The 17,337-nt window shown below is 35.9% G+C and overlaps 1 protein-coding gene across 1 annotated transcript; it reads right to left on the reverse strand.

The window, feature by feature from the left end:
• Positions 1–1,014: 1,014 nt before the first annotated feature.
• On the reverse strand, positions 1,015–17,026 carry LOC110445482 (TLC domain-containing protein 2-like). Its single transcript, XM_021490142.1, has 5 exons — positions 16,680–17,026; positions 16,463–16,545; positions 13,816–13,898; positions 7,011–7,182; positions 1,015–2,893 (listed from the first exon to the last, which is right to left on the reverse strand). The coding sequence occupies exons 1-5, from the start codon at positions 16,898–16,900 to the stop codon at positions 2,691–2,693; spliced, it is 762 nt and encodes a 253-aa protein (XP_021345817.1). The 5' UTR covers positions 16,901–17,026; the 3' UTR covers positions 1,015–2,690.
• Positions 17,027–17,337: the final 311 nt, after the last annotated feature.

Below are 17,337 nucleotides of genomic sequence, written 5' to 3' on the forward strand. Positions count from 1 at the left end.
CCTGTATTGTTGGAGTGCACTTTAAGAAGCTGTGTGACAATATGTGCTATTTCCCTGTACTGTTGGAGTGACCTTAAAGAAGCTGTGTGACAATAGGTGCTATTTCCCTGTACTGTTGGAGTAAACTTTAAGAAGCTGTGAGACAATTGGTGTTATTTCCCTGTACTGTTGGAGTGAACTTTAAGAAGCTGTGTGACAATAGGTGCTATTTCCCTGTACTGTTGGAGTGAACTTTAAGAAGCTGTGAGACAATTGGTGTTCTTTCCCTGTACTGTTGGAGTGAACTTTAAGAAGCTGTGTGACAATAGGTGCTATTTCCCTGTACTGTGGGAGTAAACTTTAAGAAGCTGTGAGACAATTGGTGTTCTTTCCCTGTACTGTTGGAGTGAACTTTAAGAAGCTGTGTGACAATAGGTGTTATTTCCATGTACTGTTGGAGTGAACTTAAAGAAGCTGTGTGACAATAGGTGCTATGTCCCTGTACTGTTGGAGTAAACTTAAAGAAGCTGTGTGATGTGTGACAATTGGTGCTATTTCCCTGTACTGTTGGAGTGAACTTTTAGAAGCTGTGTGATAATAGGTGCTATTTCCCTGTACTGTTGGAGTGAACTTTTATAATTATAAGCTCTATGACAATTGTTGGAGTGAACTTTTATAAGCTCTATGACAATTGTTGGAGTGAACTTTTATAAGCTCTATGACAATTGGTACTATTTCCCTAAGAAACTGTGTGACAATAGGTGCTATGTCCCTGTATTGTGCGAGTGAACTTTAAGAAACTGTGTGACAATAGATGCTATATATATGTCCCTGTATTTGTTGGAGTAAATTTTTAAAAGCTGTATGACAATTAGTACTATATCCCTGTACTGTTGGAGTGACCTTAAAGAAGCTGTGTGACAGTAGGTGCTATGTACCTGTATTGTTGGAGTGCACTTTAAGAAGCTGTATGACAATATGTGCTATTTCCCTGTACTGTTGGAGTGACCTTAAAGAAGCTGTGTGACAATAGGTGCTATGTCCCTGTACTGTTGGAGTAAACTTAAAGAAGCTGTGTGATGTGTGACAATTGGTGCTATTTCCCTGTACTGTTGGAGTGAACTTTAATAAGCTGTGAGACAATTGGTGTTATTTCCCTGGACTGTTGGAGTGAACTTTAAGAAGCTGTGAGACAATTGGTGTTCTTTCCCTGTACTGTTGGAGTGAACTTTAAGAAGCTGTGTGACAATAGGTGTTATTTCCATGTACTGTTGGAGTGAACTTAAAGAAGCTGTGTGACAATAGGTGCTATTTCCCTGTACTGTTGGAGTGAACTTTAAGAAGCTGTGTGACAATAGGTGCTATTTCCCTGTACTGTGGGAGTAAACTTTAAGAAGCTGTGAGACAATTGGTGTTCTTTCCCTGTACTGTTGGAGTGAACTTTAAGAAGCTGTGTGACAATAGGTGTTATTTCCATGTACTGTTGGAGTGAACTTAAAGAAGCTGTGTGACAATAGGTGCTATGTCCCTGTACTGTTGGAGTAAACTTAAAGAAGCTGTGTGATGTGTGACAATTGGTGCTATTTCCCTGTACTGTTGGAGTAAACGTTAAGAAGCTGTGAGACAATTGGTGTTATTTCCCTGGACTGTTGGAGTGAACTTTAAGAAGCTGTGAGACAATTGGTGTTCTTTCCCTGTACTGTTGGAGTGAACTTTAAGAAGCTGTGAGACAATTGGTGTTATTTCCCTGGACTGTTGGAGTGAACTTTAAGAAGCTGTGAGACAATTGGTGTTCTTTCCCTGTACTGTTGGAGTGAACTTTAAGAAGCTGTGAGACAATTGGTGTTCTTTCCCTGTACTGTTGGAGTGAACTTTAAGAAGCTGTGTGACAATTGGTGTTATTTCCCTGTACTGTTGGAGTGAACTTTAAGAAGCTGTGAGACAATTGGTGTTCTTTCCCTGTACTGTTGGAGTGAACTTTAAGAAGCTGTGTGACAATAGGTGTTATTTCCATGTACTGTTGGAGTGAACTTAAAGAAGCTGTGTGACAATAGGTGCTATGTCCCTGTACTGTTGGAGTAAACTTAAAGAAGCTGTGTGATGTGTGACAATTGGTGCTATTTCCCTGTACTGTTGGAGTAAACTTTAAGAAACTGTGTGACAATTGGTGCTATTTCCCCCTACTGTTGGAGTAAACTTATAGAAGCTGTGTGACAATTGGTAATATGTCCCTGTATTGTAGTAGTGAACTTGTAGATGCTGTAATAAATAGATGATACTGTACCTGAATAATGAGAGAAACTGATTGTCAGTCATAAGGCTAATAAATACATACATGTAAGCAGTATCTGGTAAAACAGCTGACGTACAGGGATAATAAAATACAGTGTGTATCAATAAAGCTTCTATAAATATTGATTTCATATAATACTTTACAACTGTGTTCCATACTGTAACAAATACATCTAAATATATACGGTATCTCACTAGAAAACTAGGCAGTAAGGCTGCTATCTGTTCAATTATTTGTTATCTAATGAAACATACAGGTAACCATGACAACATTCTGTCAACCTCAAATGGTCTTAATATGCTGGCATCAATTAGCATAGGACTCAGTTGCTATAACAACCAAATATGATTGCTAATAACTAGTACACACTAAAATGTGTCTCTAAGCAGAGAAAAGCAATTACAGATTGCCATGGAAACTATTCCTCCTGTTTGCACCTGTCCTTCTTGTGAATAAAATCACTTTGTAAGAGGCGATAAAAGAGGATAATATTCATTATGGTGAGAATAGCGAGTCCCAGACTGCCGAGTGAGTAGAACACCAAAGGGATGAGGTCCTTGTTAATTAATATCCAACGGCTCATCCATGCCATCACCGATATCCGGAACACAATAAATGTACCTGAAATTACACAAATCAATTATTATTTTCGTATTTACATGCTATGTTTTTTCAATAATCTTCATTGTATAGTAAAATAAGCATGAGTTTTTTCTAGCCAACTAGCCCCTCTACTGCATACAGATTAGATTTTATCCAATGATATTTTCACATTTTCTTGAAAAAAGACAAGTTTATACAGTGTTGAGACATAGTTTCAAGAATATTTTTTTTCTGTAGTGTTTCTTTAATACACCAAATAGGGAATGTCAAGTGATATATCCTATTTATACTAGCTAGGCACAAGTTCTTTATGGATGAGAGATCAATTCATTAAACCAGTAAGTAATTTTAAATAAAAAAAATATAAGTACTCGTACTCCTAATTCAAATTTCAAATAATTTTCATAACTATTTGGATCAAGTTCCATTTCTGGGCGTTTTGTATATGTCACTTTTAGTATGATTTCATGGATTGCATCTCAAAAAGCATGAAAATAACAATCTCTCTTAATACAGATTGCATGGAACAGTACTGTAAACACGATAATCCTTCACCAACATGCTAACTGATAACTACATATCATGACCCCAGGACTTGTGGTATAGAAAATATTATTTACCGTTTTTGTCACATTTGACCCCTGTTTCCTTGACGCATGTCAAGGTCAGATCATTTTGCATGACCCATGTACCTTGAATGCATGTCAAGAACATTTTGCAAACAGTTTAAACAAATTGATAAATTCATCCAAAAAATAGATACAGATCAAATATGACACTAAGCCTCGAGGTTCAATGTAAGAAGTTATTTCAAGATGAAAAACAACCAGACAACAAAAGCTCACAGACATGTTATATGCCAGCTGCAAGTTTTAACATCTTAAGTCAAGTCCCTGCTCTCTTGTCTACTTTCAGGGAATCCTCTCCTCTGTATGAAGGGGAGGCAACTCATCTGTATGAAGGGGGGACAACTCAGACATTCCTTGTCTATTATGAGTTTAAGTCATTTATATTGAGTGTAAGCAATGTGCTGGACCATATTTTCATAATTTATGGCCCAAAAACAGCTTAATTGGACTTAGTTAAATTTGAGGTTAAAGTTTTGGGCAAGTTTTTTCCATACAATGTTGGATCATCACACTCAATACACAGTTGTCTATTATGAGTTTAAGTCATTTAGAGCATGTGGTAGCAATATGCTGGACCATATTTTCATATTGTAGACATTAAAACAGCTTAATTGCACTTAGTAAAATTTGTGATTTAAGTTTTATTGGGTAGTGTTGGACCACCACCATCAATAGGCTGTTGTCTATTATAAGTTTTTTGTATCGAGTGTAAGCAATGTGTTGAACCATATTTTCATATTATAGCGTCCAAAAACAGCTTTATTGGACTTTGTTAATTTCTTAACAATCACTTCACATAGATGTTTCTACACATTTAACAGTCCTTAAAATATGCTGGTGGTAGTTAGTGAGGTGGCAAATAAAATGACAGGCACTATATCAACGTTTTACTATACATGTGGGTCTATTGATAGTTGCAGTATTATAATAACATACATAGGCGTGCTATGCTGTTCTCCGACAGCTCTTGTTAGATATTGAGTGCATATATTTTGAGTTTGAAAATAGACTGTAGGTCCATAATCCTAATCCAGTGTACCTGTGTACCTGTACACAATTCACATACCTGATCAGCGTATACCTGGGGCATTGCTTCCCACCTGTGTCTACATCTTAACATGTACAAGTCATACAATACTAATCTTACTGTTACCGGTAATATTTATCCACACTACCCAGTTCACTATAGGACCATATACGTGTTACAGTTGTTACATATAGTATTTTTAGAGAAAATTGAAGATGAAAAGATAAAAATATATTTCATGCGAGACCTTCAGGGTTTTGTATGATCTAACTTCAATTCCTGTAGAAGGTGTGTACAATTGTATTTCTGGCAGAAGGTTCTCTGAGTTGTCTGAACAACAAGTGTTTTTTAAACATGTACATCCTCTAGATCTGCATTGTTGTGATGTATGTCTGATTATGTTCTAGATTTAGTGTTTAGTTCTGGAGTCTGAGGACAGAGGAAGATAAACATGTACGTCCTCTAGATCTGCATTGTTGTGATGTATGTCTGATTATGTTCTAGATTTAGTGTTTAGTTCTGGAGTCTGAGGACAGAGGAAGATAAACATGTACGTCCTCTAGATCTGCATTGTTGTGATGTATGTCTGATTATGTTCTAGATTTAGTGTTTAGTTCTGGAGTCTGAGGACAGAGGAAGATAAACATGTACGTCCTCTAGATCTGCATTGTTGTGATGTATGTCTGATTATGTTCTAGATTTAGTGTTTAGTTCTGGAGTCTGAGGACAGAGGAAGATAAACATGTACGTCCTCTAGATCTGCATTGTTGTGATGTATGTCTGATTATGTTCTAGATTTAGTGTTTAGTTCTGGAGTCTGAGGACAGAGGAAGATAAACATGTACGTCCTCTAGATCTGCATTGTTGTGATGTATGTCTGATTATGTTCTAGATTTAGTGTTTAGTTCTGGAGTCTGAGGACAGAGGAAGATAAACATGTACGTCCTCTAGATCTGCATTGTTGTGATGTATGTCTGATTATGTTCTAGATTTAGTGTTTAGTTCTGGAGTCTGAGGACAGAGGAAGATAAACATGTACCTACACATATTTATACAGCCATACGTATATGTGTACCACTGAAGATGTCAGATATAATATATGTTTTTAACAGACGTATTTGACTATCTAAAATATATAGGTCAACCAGAATATTCATATTATCCTTGAACTTGTTTACATTGGTTTTTTTGGGGAATGATGTGAGATTGAATTTCCTTTTTTTAAATGTCTGGAATTTTATAAGCGCCCATTAATATTTCTGACTCAATTACTATTAATCCTTTCACCCCTAGGTAACTTTAGTAGACTCTACCATGCATTGATCTGGATGAGTCCATTACGGTCAACAGTGGTGAAAGGGATTAAAGGCATTGACTCCATAACAACATGGTATTTTAATGCCAGCTACTTAATAACACAGTTTGAACCTATATAATAACATATTCAGCTATAACGTTATGTTTACACAGTGACGGTCACACCATAGACTGACGCAAGTAAACAACTTACCTTAACAACTTCCTTCCTATACCTAGGCTACACTGGTGTGCAATTACTTCCTTAGGAAGTTTAATGTGAGTGCCTTTGAATGTCTAATTCTAACCGTTAACATTCCAAAGGTATAGTCTAAATGTTAACAAACAATACACAAGTAACATATATATACAGACATACATATACTTGTACTAACATTTACCAGACTTCAACTATTTTAGTATACATGTATATTTACCAGCTGGGTATAATAATAATAATAATATACAACATTTGATATAGTGCCCTATATAGCTAACATAAGCCACTCTAAAGCGCTTTACAGTAAATAGATATACAATTAATTCAATTAGGCCACCTCACTTGAATGCTACAGACCATTTTATACTCCACCTGGGTTGTTGGAGATGTGTGGGCAAGAAAAAAAAACTTTCTCTGATGTTCCATGCGAGCGACGACTTCAGGGATCAAACCCTGGCCGCCTGCATGGAAGGCCAAAGTGTTAACCACTCAACCAATCTGCCCATAATGACATATGACACAAGTCCTTTGGTCTCAGGACAGTCAATTTCATATCTCTAAATTTCCTATCACATAAAGGGTTTTAGTATAAGGGAAAACTAGAACACCTAAAAAAAAACCTAAGTGATGGGGCATGCAAAGGTGGCCCAAATACCATTTCACAACCGGGATTAATCAGACCCTGCCTTCCTGTTGAAAGGGGAGTGAATGTGATGCATCCCCAGCAGCCCCACTTGATCGTCTATTATCTACTTGAAATGGATTTGTTTCAAGATTGTTATATTTTATTTTTTTAAGCTATCCTAGGTCTGTACTGTTGGTCGATTTGGAAAGAAAATCTGACAGAAGTTTTGAACATATTATGTTCAAAACTTCAGTCAGATTTTCTTTCCAAATCGACCAACAGTACAGACCTAGGAACACACATATAGCATGACAGAGTAATAATAAACATGTACTTACCTAAATTTACAACACTATTAAATCTATAGAAACTGTTGTGTTTTGAGATGCCACATATTAACATCAGTTGTCTAAGGTGTAAGAAAATACTGTTGATTTCAATTAGAAGAGCCACCACAGCATATCCCACATATATTCTTGTTACTATGGCAATGGAAAAACACACAACAATCTGAAATGAAGGAAATATTTAAGTTTAGTGTAATATAAATGTCTACCCCAATTATCAAACAAAGCGTGATAAAACTCAATTCTAATCAAGATACAAAATATCAATCACTGCTGTTTTCTTATTTTGATTTTTTATGAACTTTTATTTATTTTTACAACATTTATAAAACAAGTTATATCAATCACTCTTGTTGGCCCAGATCGATGTTAGTACACAGGGGGTCTTTATTTATATACATGTATGGTGGGAGGACACCAGAGTCCCCGGAGAAAACCCACATGGTCAGGCAAGTAATTAACCTTGAGCTCATACCTTTTCACGTCCAATTGGGGAATCTAACCCCGGTCACCTTGGTGAAAGGCGAGTGTGTTATCCACTGCGCCACCTGACCACCTGGTGTTTTTTTATTTTAATTAGATTTTTCAAGGTAATACTAAACCACCTGTACAGTTTTTAGTGATAAAAGCATGCAAGACTTCCCAGCAGGTTGAAATATATTAGTGATAGAAATTGCGGAAAATTGAAGTAACAGCATTTGCTCCCATCTCTGTGACAATACATACAGTACATATATATAGAAACTTAATGTACATGAATATATATCTAAAAGGTTTGTCATATATTGATTGATAAACATGTAGGTATGTTTGACTTATATGACCTCATTAAAATAAACAGTGACTTGGTAGCTATATAAAGGTACGTTTTACATGTACATTATTATACTGTATATACATTTAATGTTTTCAAATACGGGTTTGGTTTGGTTTGGTTTGGTTTGGTTTGGTTTAGTTTGTTTAACGTCCTATCAACAGCTATGGTCATTTAAGGACGGCCTCATCTGTGTGCAAGATGCATGCGTGTAGTGTATGGATGTGTGTTCTAGGAGGCTGCTCTATGTTCGTGTATGGGAGATAAATCTTAAGAAACACTTTTTTACATATATATAGGAAAGATAATTTTGATACTTCTCTAGAATGTTGCTGGTAACATATAAGTGAAAGTAAAATATAATTTGAAAAAAAGTTTAAAATTCTTTAGAAAAGCTGTTGTTTTCATGTCAGGAAAACTACACACCGGGCCGTTTTCAGTCAGACCACAGTTGTTTGTTTATTAAATAAGGTTGAACCTAGTAATTTGATGCTGCTTTCAGGCAGGCCTTAAAAGTCTTGCAAGGCCTGCATAAACATTTGCAGGTCTGCCAGTATTTATACTGGAAATTGTTACATTAAACAAGAGGCCCAGAGGGCCTGTATTGCTCACCTGAATATGTTTAAAATAATTGGTATGAAGTAAAGATATAGCACTCCATGGTATGTGCTGTAAATACATATGACATTTCAGAAAGATCCATCCAGTACTTGAGATATAGCAAGAACAAACTTCAAACAGAGCCCCACCCCTATGCCCCTAGNGGGGTCATACCCACCAATTATACAAAATTGAGTCCCCTTGGCCTAAGGATGCTCCAGACTAAATTAGGATAAAATCTCTTAATCCCTATGGTAGAAGAAGGATTCTAAAGGTTTTACCTCTATTTCCCCTATTGGGCCCTGCCTCTCTGCCTCCAGGGGGGTAAGACACACCGTTTATACAAAATTGGTTCCCCTTCACCCAATGATGCTTCATACCAAAGTTGGAGTAAATCCTGTCTTTCGTACAGATGAAGAAGGTATTTGCTATGTTTCCCCTATTTGGCCCCGTCCTTTTGTTCCCAGGGGGGCCACGTGCACACTCACTGTTTATACGAAATTGAGTCCCTTTTGTCCAAGGATGCTCAAGACTAAATTAGGATAAAATCCCTTAATCCATAGATGGTAGAAGAAAGATTATAAAGGTTTTACTTCTATTTCCCCTATTGGGCCCTGCCCCTCAGGTCCCAAGGGGGCCACACCCACCGTTTATAGAAAATTGGTTTCCCTTCACCCAAGGATGCTTCAGACCATATATGGAACAAATCCTTGCATTCCTACAGAGGAAGAAGGATTTTAAAGAATTTGCTATATTTACCCTATTGGGCCCCATCCTTCAGCCCCCAGGTGGGGCCACACCCACCATTTATACAAAATTGAGTCCCCTTGGCCCAAGGATGCTCCAGACTAAATTAGGATAAAATCCCTTAATCCCTACGGTAGAATAAGGATTTTTAAGGTTTTATCTCTATTTCCTCTATTGGGCCGCTCCCCTTTGCCCCCAGGGGGGGCCACACCCACAGTTTATACAAAATTGAGTCCCCTTGGCTTAGGGATACTTCAGACCAAATTTAGACAAAATCTACTTGACTGTTCAGGACTAATAGCGTTATAAAGGAAAAGTTGACGGACGGACGATGAACGGACGGACGACGGACGATGGACGCTGCGGTATGGCATAAGCTCACCATGGTCCGTCGGACCAGGTGAGCTAAAAACCGACAAACCAGTTGTTTGGCATAAACAAACAGACCCCAGATGTAAGTCATGCTATAGTGTTCTAATGCAATTATAATTATAATGTGTGCTATATTAAGTTTTTTATAAATAAAAAGGTACTAATTTTTAGTCAAACGGTTTTAGTGAATTCTGTCACTGGCATATATGTATAACCTTTATAATTAATTTCTCATAATGACGTACTGATATGGCTGGTACAGGGTTCTAAGCACAGATTTTAGTGTCAAAATTTAAAGCTTAGTGTTTGTGACTCTGTCATAAATACTGTTGTATATATATATATATATATATATATATATATATATAACACTATATANTATATATATATATATATATATATATATATTTAAAACACTATATATATATATATATATTCATGCAGTATATTCTTTTAACTAAAATGTGATAACAAGGTTTTCAGTTGACCCTTGTCATTTAGCAATTTCAGAAGTCAAAATATTTAGAATTTTCTCTGAAGGTTTGAAAGTCAAAACATATACTAAATAGACCTGTGCTGTCCTTGAAAACCAAAGGGTCATATTTTATTTTGGGGGGGGGGGGGACCTATATTCCCAAAATGACCAAAAACTGAGGAACATATTCCCAAATTTCAAAGTAGAATCATTTTTTTCGCCGAGCGGAGCGAGAAAAAAAAAATTTGGACCTTTTTCTTGGCTAAAAACATAAAATAATTGTGAAATGCACTAATATAACGGTTCAAAACTTGAAGCATGTATATTTTATAGCTACAGTGTCAGGATGTTTATGTTTTTAATTAATGAATATGATAAATTGCCATATTCAATACAATATTAGCAGATTATGATAGGGTTTTTTTTGGAAAAGGGCGGGCGTACGCCCATTACGCCCTCACCTGGACCCGCCCCTTTAATTTGTATTGAAATTTGGGAATATGTTCCTCAGTTTTTGGTCATTTTGGGAAAATAAGTCACTTCTTAGCTTTTTTTTTATACCAGTCTGTCGTCGATTAAAAAAAAGTTGATAAAACGTCAGAATAATTCGGACTAGAGATACACCTGTAATATAACTGGTGATATGATATATAGATATGTTATAAATATGTTAAATATACCTGGTAGGTAAATGAACATTCAAATTTTTTTATTGTTAGCATAATTATTAGGAACAGAAGGTGTTAGGCCCAAGCAAAGCATTTTTCAATTTTGTATTATTACCTGTTACAACATGTATCTTGAATGTTTAACTACCCGGTAACTACAAATCTTTACCTTGAAATTTCAGGATATCAGATTGATACTTGAAATTTTGAGATGTACATGTACAGTACATCAGAGTGAATCAGCCAAAGTTAGGTGATAAACCTGGGTAGGTATTTACCATATAGATACATGACAGGCATACATGGCAGCATCAGTATTTAAACAAATACTTTCAATTTGGACTTTGTTCTAAACTTTTTCCTGATCATGATCTTTAGACTTGATCTATAAATACCTATTTTTAGAGGATATGACACAACAATTTCTTCATAAAATGTGTAGTTTATATATATTTCAGGAAAGAAAAAACACTAAATACACTGTACAGGCAATGTAGTACTACATGCAAAGCTATATTTGTCAATTTTCGTGATTTAATTAAAGGACAACGAAACTATATCTTGTTTCAAAATCAGTGTCTACTTCTGTCAAATATTAAGCTTTCATAAGCTTCAAGTCTTGTTAAGTTAAATCTTAAGATTATATGCTCCATTATCCTTTATATTCAAAACAAAATTAATGTACCATGTACATGTATGTCACATCTGTTTGAGTTATCTCCCTTTAGAATTTTAGTTACCAGCTCTATCTAGCTTACATGTATAGGATTACCAGACTGAGTGTTATCAATACATGCGTTTTGGTGTACACTAGAGTTATGACTTGTCATCATGATCAATTAACTGATCCAAGATCAAATCACCACATATGATAGATGTTTTACTTAGTGTGGAACTTTTCTGAAAAGGAGGAGTTGTGTGACACACTGACATAAATATATAGCATACTCCCTTAAATTGATAGAATTCATAGTATTTTCATTAAAGATTTTGTTGTTATTTGTTTGATGGTGTCAATGTTGTATACGGAGATGTTTGCCTTTTATCTACACATGTTATAGCTAGGCTAGTGCTTGTGTAACTCTGTTGATCAGTGATCATGATGAGCTAGCTATAGAGGGGTCATTAAATGGACATTGCCCTGATGTGGTCAGCTTACTGACCTTTAGTCTACACAATCTATTAATTCAGCAGCACATCATTTGTCACTAATAGCGTGGATTATTTGTGTTCTAATTACTGTATATATATATATATATATATATAATGAGATGCCATGTTCACATTTTGAGGCATGGGTATCCATTTTTAGGTCATGAATTATTGCTCAGTTTTTCCTGAAGAAAGTCATCTCTGTTCCAAGCTCCTACAGTGTAGTTTTGCCATTAATGAAATTGAAATGCTATAGGGGATAGATTCATTACAACAGGTGAACATATTTTAAATAAAACCCAATTTTTAATTAAAGTAATTCCTTTTTTCCCCCTATTTTGCTGAAAGAACTGTCAATTTTTCCACCATCAGAGTAAAAAGATCATTTGAGGATGGGGATAGTTAAATTGGTAGAGCGTCCGTCTAGAGTTTGTAGGGTCTTGGGTTCAAACCCTGATCTGGCGTTGCATTTTCCATCTAAATCTCCTGTTAATTATTACATATATATATATATCTATAAACAAAAATTCTGGGTCTGCAGATTGTCTAACTTTTTGTCAACTTTTTCAGACATATATACAACTCAATAAATTATGCCTAAGGGGAGGGGATAAAACATTTTGACCTAATTGATTTTTTTTTATTTCAGACACCAACAAAACACTAAGGAGCTTGAGGGTCATTTAGAAATGATGATGTTCCAGTTATCTGTGTCACACGATATGTATCAGGCGATCTTCCGGTTATCTAGGGAACATGTTTAGGTTATAATAGCATCACTGTATTGTGGTAGCTAGCTGGATACACCAAATTGTCCACAACATTGGGGTGTGAAGGTCAACAGGCTCATCCCTAACAAGAGGACAGTCACATGGGGACCATTGAGCCATGACTCATCCTACTTTAAACAATGTAAATTGCTGAGAGCTATATATGAGACTGTAGTATAAATCTATACCATGTTCATCACTTATATTTCTTTATTCTGGAAGTCTACTTTTGTCAGGGTAATAGTACTTTATTTTCCCTTGGAGTCTCCCATTATTCATGGTTAATGAAGAGTTGTTTCCTCTGATTGTATCCTATTATTGCAGCAAAAATTGGCTGTTACCTGGGTTGTATCCCATTGTCAGGGCAACAAAAGGTTATTTACTGATACCAGGGTACTGTAGTTTATACATCCCCTTATTCAATATTGGGGCAATAACGGATTGTTTCTCCTGCCCATGTCCCATTTTTTCAGGGTAATAAAGGGTTGTTATTATATAAATATCACATTCATGAGAGGGCGATATTGCATATTTTCACCCCTCGGAAAGCATTGTTGACCTCAGCTTCGCCTCGGTCAACAATGCTTCTTTGGGGTGAAAATATGCAATATCGCCCTCTCATGAATGGGATTTTCATTTTATTATACCGAGTGTCATGTTTAGGTGTTTCACCACTTCACCATTTTTAAAGGTTCTTGTGTTGATTTGACATAAATCAAGACTTCATCTCAACAGTTGTCCAATGAACCAACCATGAATGTGATTTGATAACACCCTGGCACTGGGACGAACAGTGCACGCATACGTTTGGAGCATGTAACATTTTTTGGAATAACACCCTGTCTTCTTTATCTTTGTAAAACGAGCAAGTAACATTGAAAATGATTACATCTTTCTCAACCAATCAGATTACAAGATTTTAACAGAAGGTATAATAAACTGGGTTATATTATAATATATATATACCTTAAGGACGATAAAAGTTTGTTTCCTATAGAAATCAAGAGTCTGACATCTGATTTTTTTCCCGAAAATAGCTTTGTGGGCAAAAAATAGTATTTTGTTGTTGTAAGATTAAGGTATAATAAACATATCCTATGAATGACAAATGTCAAACAACATAATATTTGATTTCCCGTATTTGTGAGAGGTCAAAGAATCTGGAATTGTTGGCATGATAAGTTGTATGATCACTTACCACAACATGATGTCCCATCAGCTCGTAGGACTGACGAGTCCTCTGATTCACCAACATGTCCCACATATCGTAAATGAAATAACCTGAGAAAAAAATGAATATTTCTAAAATTTAATCCCAAACTTCAATTTCATTTTTCTAGTGCTAATCAGGACAACACTATAAAATTTAAAGGTATATATACATATGCGTTCATATAAACGATCCGACCAATTAAAATTTATCATATAATTAATAGATCATAAATGTTTAGATCAAGACCAAACTCTTTAAGAATTTTAAGGCAGTGAAACAATTGAAGGTTAAGTATACATACACACACACTGGTTCATATAACGGGTATACAACATTTTATATATAGCATCCTGTCTAGCATAAATAAGCTACTATAATTAGGCACCTTACAAATATACAGATATACGACTGTTTTGTCGTGAGTTTGACTTCTGACAGTATCTTTTTTCAGTATCATTTGAAAAACTCATTACATATATATATACATGAAACTTTTGTGATTTTATATATGGCTGTTCATTGAACAGAAAACAAGAGGCCCAAGGGCCTTAGCGGTCACCTGAGTTATATCATAGGTACTGGTAGCTTTATTTTATTGTTTAGATGTGATGTGGAAATCAGCATGTAAACTAAGTGAAATACAATACTTGTCATGTCATCAATGGATAAGAATTTGAAAATATTGGTAAATGTTCCCTTGGGGGCCCCGCTCTAGCCCCTGGGGATGGGGCAGGAATCCTAATTTTACAAAGTAAAACTCTCATTTCCCCAAGATGATTCTGGCTAAGTTTGAGCAATTTTCTGCAGAAAATATATAAAATATATACAGAAAAGTGTTATTTCCCTATATAAACTATATTAAACGTTAACCCCTCCCCAAGGGAGAACGGATAGCTCGGGGACCTAATATTTTCAATAAAAAATTAAATAAAGCCCCTGATGATCTTTCTTTCCACGTAGAGAAAATCACTGTAGTACCTCTGAGTCTGGAGAAGAAGATTTTTGAAATATTGGATAATTTTCCCTTTGGGGCCCCGCCCTGGCCCCAGGGGTGGGGGTAGGAATCCCAATTTTACAATTTTGAAGCCTCATCTACCAAGGATGATTCTGACCAAGTTTGAAAAAAATCCATCCACTGGTTCTTGAGAAGAAGTTGAAAATGTACAAAGTTTACGCACGACGCACGACGGACGACGACGGACGAAAAGCGATTGGAATAGGTCACTTGAGCAAAGCTCAGGTGACCTAAAAACTGTTAAAATAGTTTTTTATTTGGAATGGGTCTATTGAACGAACCTAAAATGAGAAGCAATTAAGTCATGTGTATAAGTACCCAAATCAAATCAAAATCAAATTTGCATTGTGATCAGGCTTGCTTGAGCTTCATACTCTGTTCTCAGAACTGACTTAAAATATTTATTAGAATATATATTGATCGCTAAATCTAGTTTCTTTCATTTCCTCACACCCAAAACACTTTCCTCATGGGTACAAATTAAACAATGTAATAGTGAATATCGCTAAGATCTGTCTGATCATGAACGGGCTGTAAGGTCACTAAGGGATTTATATTTAGCTATAGTGTGTGTGTTTCTATACAGGGGCATACAATCATGTTATGTACAAATCCATTCAACCATGACACCAATATATCACCTTACATTTAAATTTCCAGTCACGTAAATAGCTGTTAGCTGATTTGACAGAATAGTAGTCTGGCCAGGTACTGTGTACATTTTTTCAATATGGTTAAAGTAAGTCTTGTTATTTTGATTAAAATGTCCATAAAGTAAATCAAATTCATATTGAACTTGATGTATTAAGTATGTAAGGTACTAAACTGTTGAATAAGACCACATTGTTAGTGATTTTCTATAGACATTTGAATGATTCCTGGACTTGTTTCCTTGACATTTTGATATAAAACAGCAATCATAACAAACACATTGTAGTTAAATACTACATTATATTGTTAAGTCATGGACAATCTGTGTGCGGCCTCAACACCAGTCAAGCACGGTTTACGCTATTATTTTCTCTGATCGCCAGTGACATTGAATCTCAGATCGTGAGAGTATGCAGAGGAAGACTTTTTAAAGTAGACAGAAGGTATTTCCTTTGCCACATGGGAAGTTGCTATTCATGTAATTCATGTGTTATGCATGTGTCACCCTGGTAAAATACTAGCTTCTTCTTACCGTCTCGGCTAGAGAGAATTTCTCTTTAGCTCATTTGGTAGAGCGTAAGACTAGTAAGCCAGAGGTCCCGGGTTCGACTTCTAACGGAGGCATTGAAAAAATAATGACCTCTGTTACAAATGCATTTTATAACATAACGCAATATATAGGTTTAATACTCCCTGTACAATGTACTGTATAGAAACGTTACCTTTAAAGATCTGCATTATTTATATTAATCATAACATATTGAATTCCTATTTATCTATATATATTGCAAATTATAAACTTTGTTTAAAGTTCAAAACGTGGAAACTACGAAAGTGAAACCACGTTTGGGTCCTACATCCTGTGTTGATAGTTATACTACCGCTTCCTTGACGTTTGACCCCGTGACCCCCACACGTGTCTGTGAAATAGGTCAGCATACAGTATTTACGTAACCACCGACTCACCTACAGAAACGGCAATCAGCGTGTGTGCAAACGTGTCGTAGGTGGAAATTAAATCCTCTGCCATTTCCGGCTTCACGTAAAAGCTGAAAAATAAAATACAAACTGTAAAAATCATCCGTCTCTGTTATATTTCGGATATAAATAGCCGTGTAGAGACGTCAATGATAAGATGGGCGTAAATATTTCAGTTACGCAACCGTTTTAGTATGAAACTTACCAAACACATGCCCATGTTCCGCTTAAAACTGAATGAACAAACGAAGTGGCTATGTTTTTCCACTTCCATATGATTTTCTTTCCTAGCCCCGATGGTGTAAGATGTTGGGAGAAAAGCGATAACACGTAAAAAATCACAGCTGAAACGGCAACAACAGTCAGGCCATAAGGGGCTCCTCCCAATTCAGTTGGCCAAATCTCCTGAACAATTTTAGTTTCCATGGTTTAACTCAGATGTATCAACAAATTCCTGTAGAACACTTTCCACTTATTCAACCACGAGTCATAGCCATGGTTTAACAACATGAAATTCTTCAACGGGCACACGGTTGCAGTCGTAGTACACGCTTTCTAGTTATACTCGATATTACTGTTAACAGGTTGTGTATATCAAGCGAACCTGTCACACTGCCGTGGGTAGCAGTAATAACAAAGGACATTTTTTCATTCAGATATAGGCCTAGAGGGCCCTCCTTAAAAGCGTCTTCAACCGACGACAAGCGGCGTCTTCAAATGACAACAAGCGTCGCCAGACAAAATATTTGAAAATACCGAATAAAGTAAGCGACATCAGATTGATATTCGATCAAATAAACACTATTTATAATCTATTAGGATATTTAAATCTGCACTGTTTATTATATGGTATAAAACTATTC

The sequence above is a fragment of the Mizuhopecten yessoensis genome, unplaced genomic scaffold, assembly GCF_002113885.1.
Source record: "Mizuhopecten yessoensis strain PY_sf001 unplaced genomic scaffold, ASM211388v2 scaffold245, whole genome shotgun sequence".
Taxonomy (NCBI): Eukaryota; Metazoa; Mollusca; class Bivalvia; order Pectinida; family Pectinidae; genus Mizuhopecten; species Mizuhopecten yessoensis.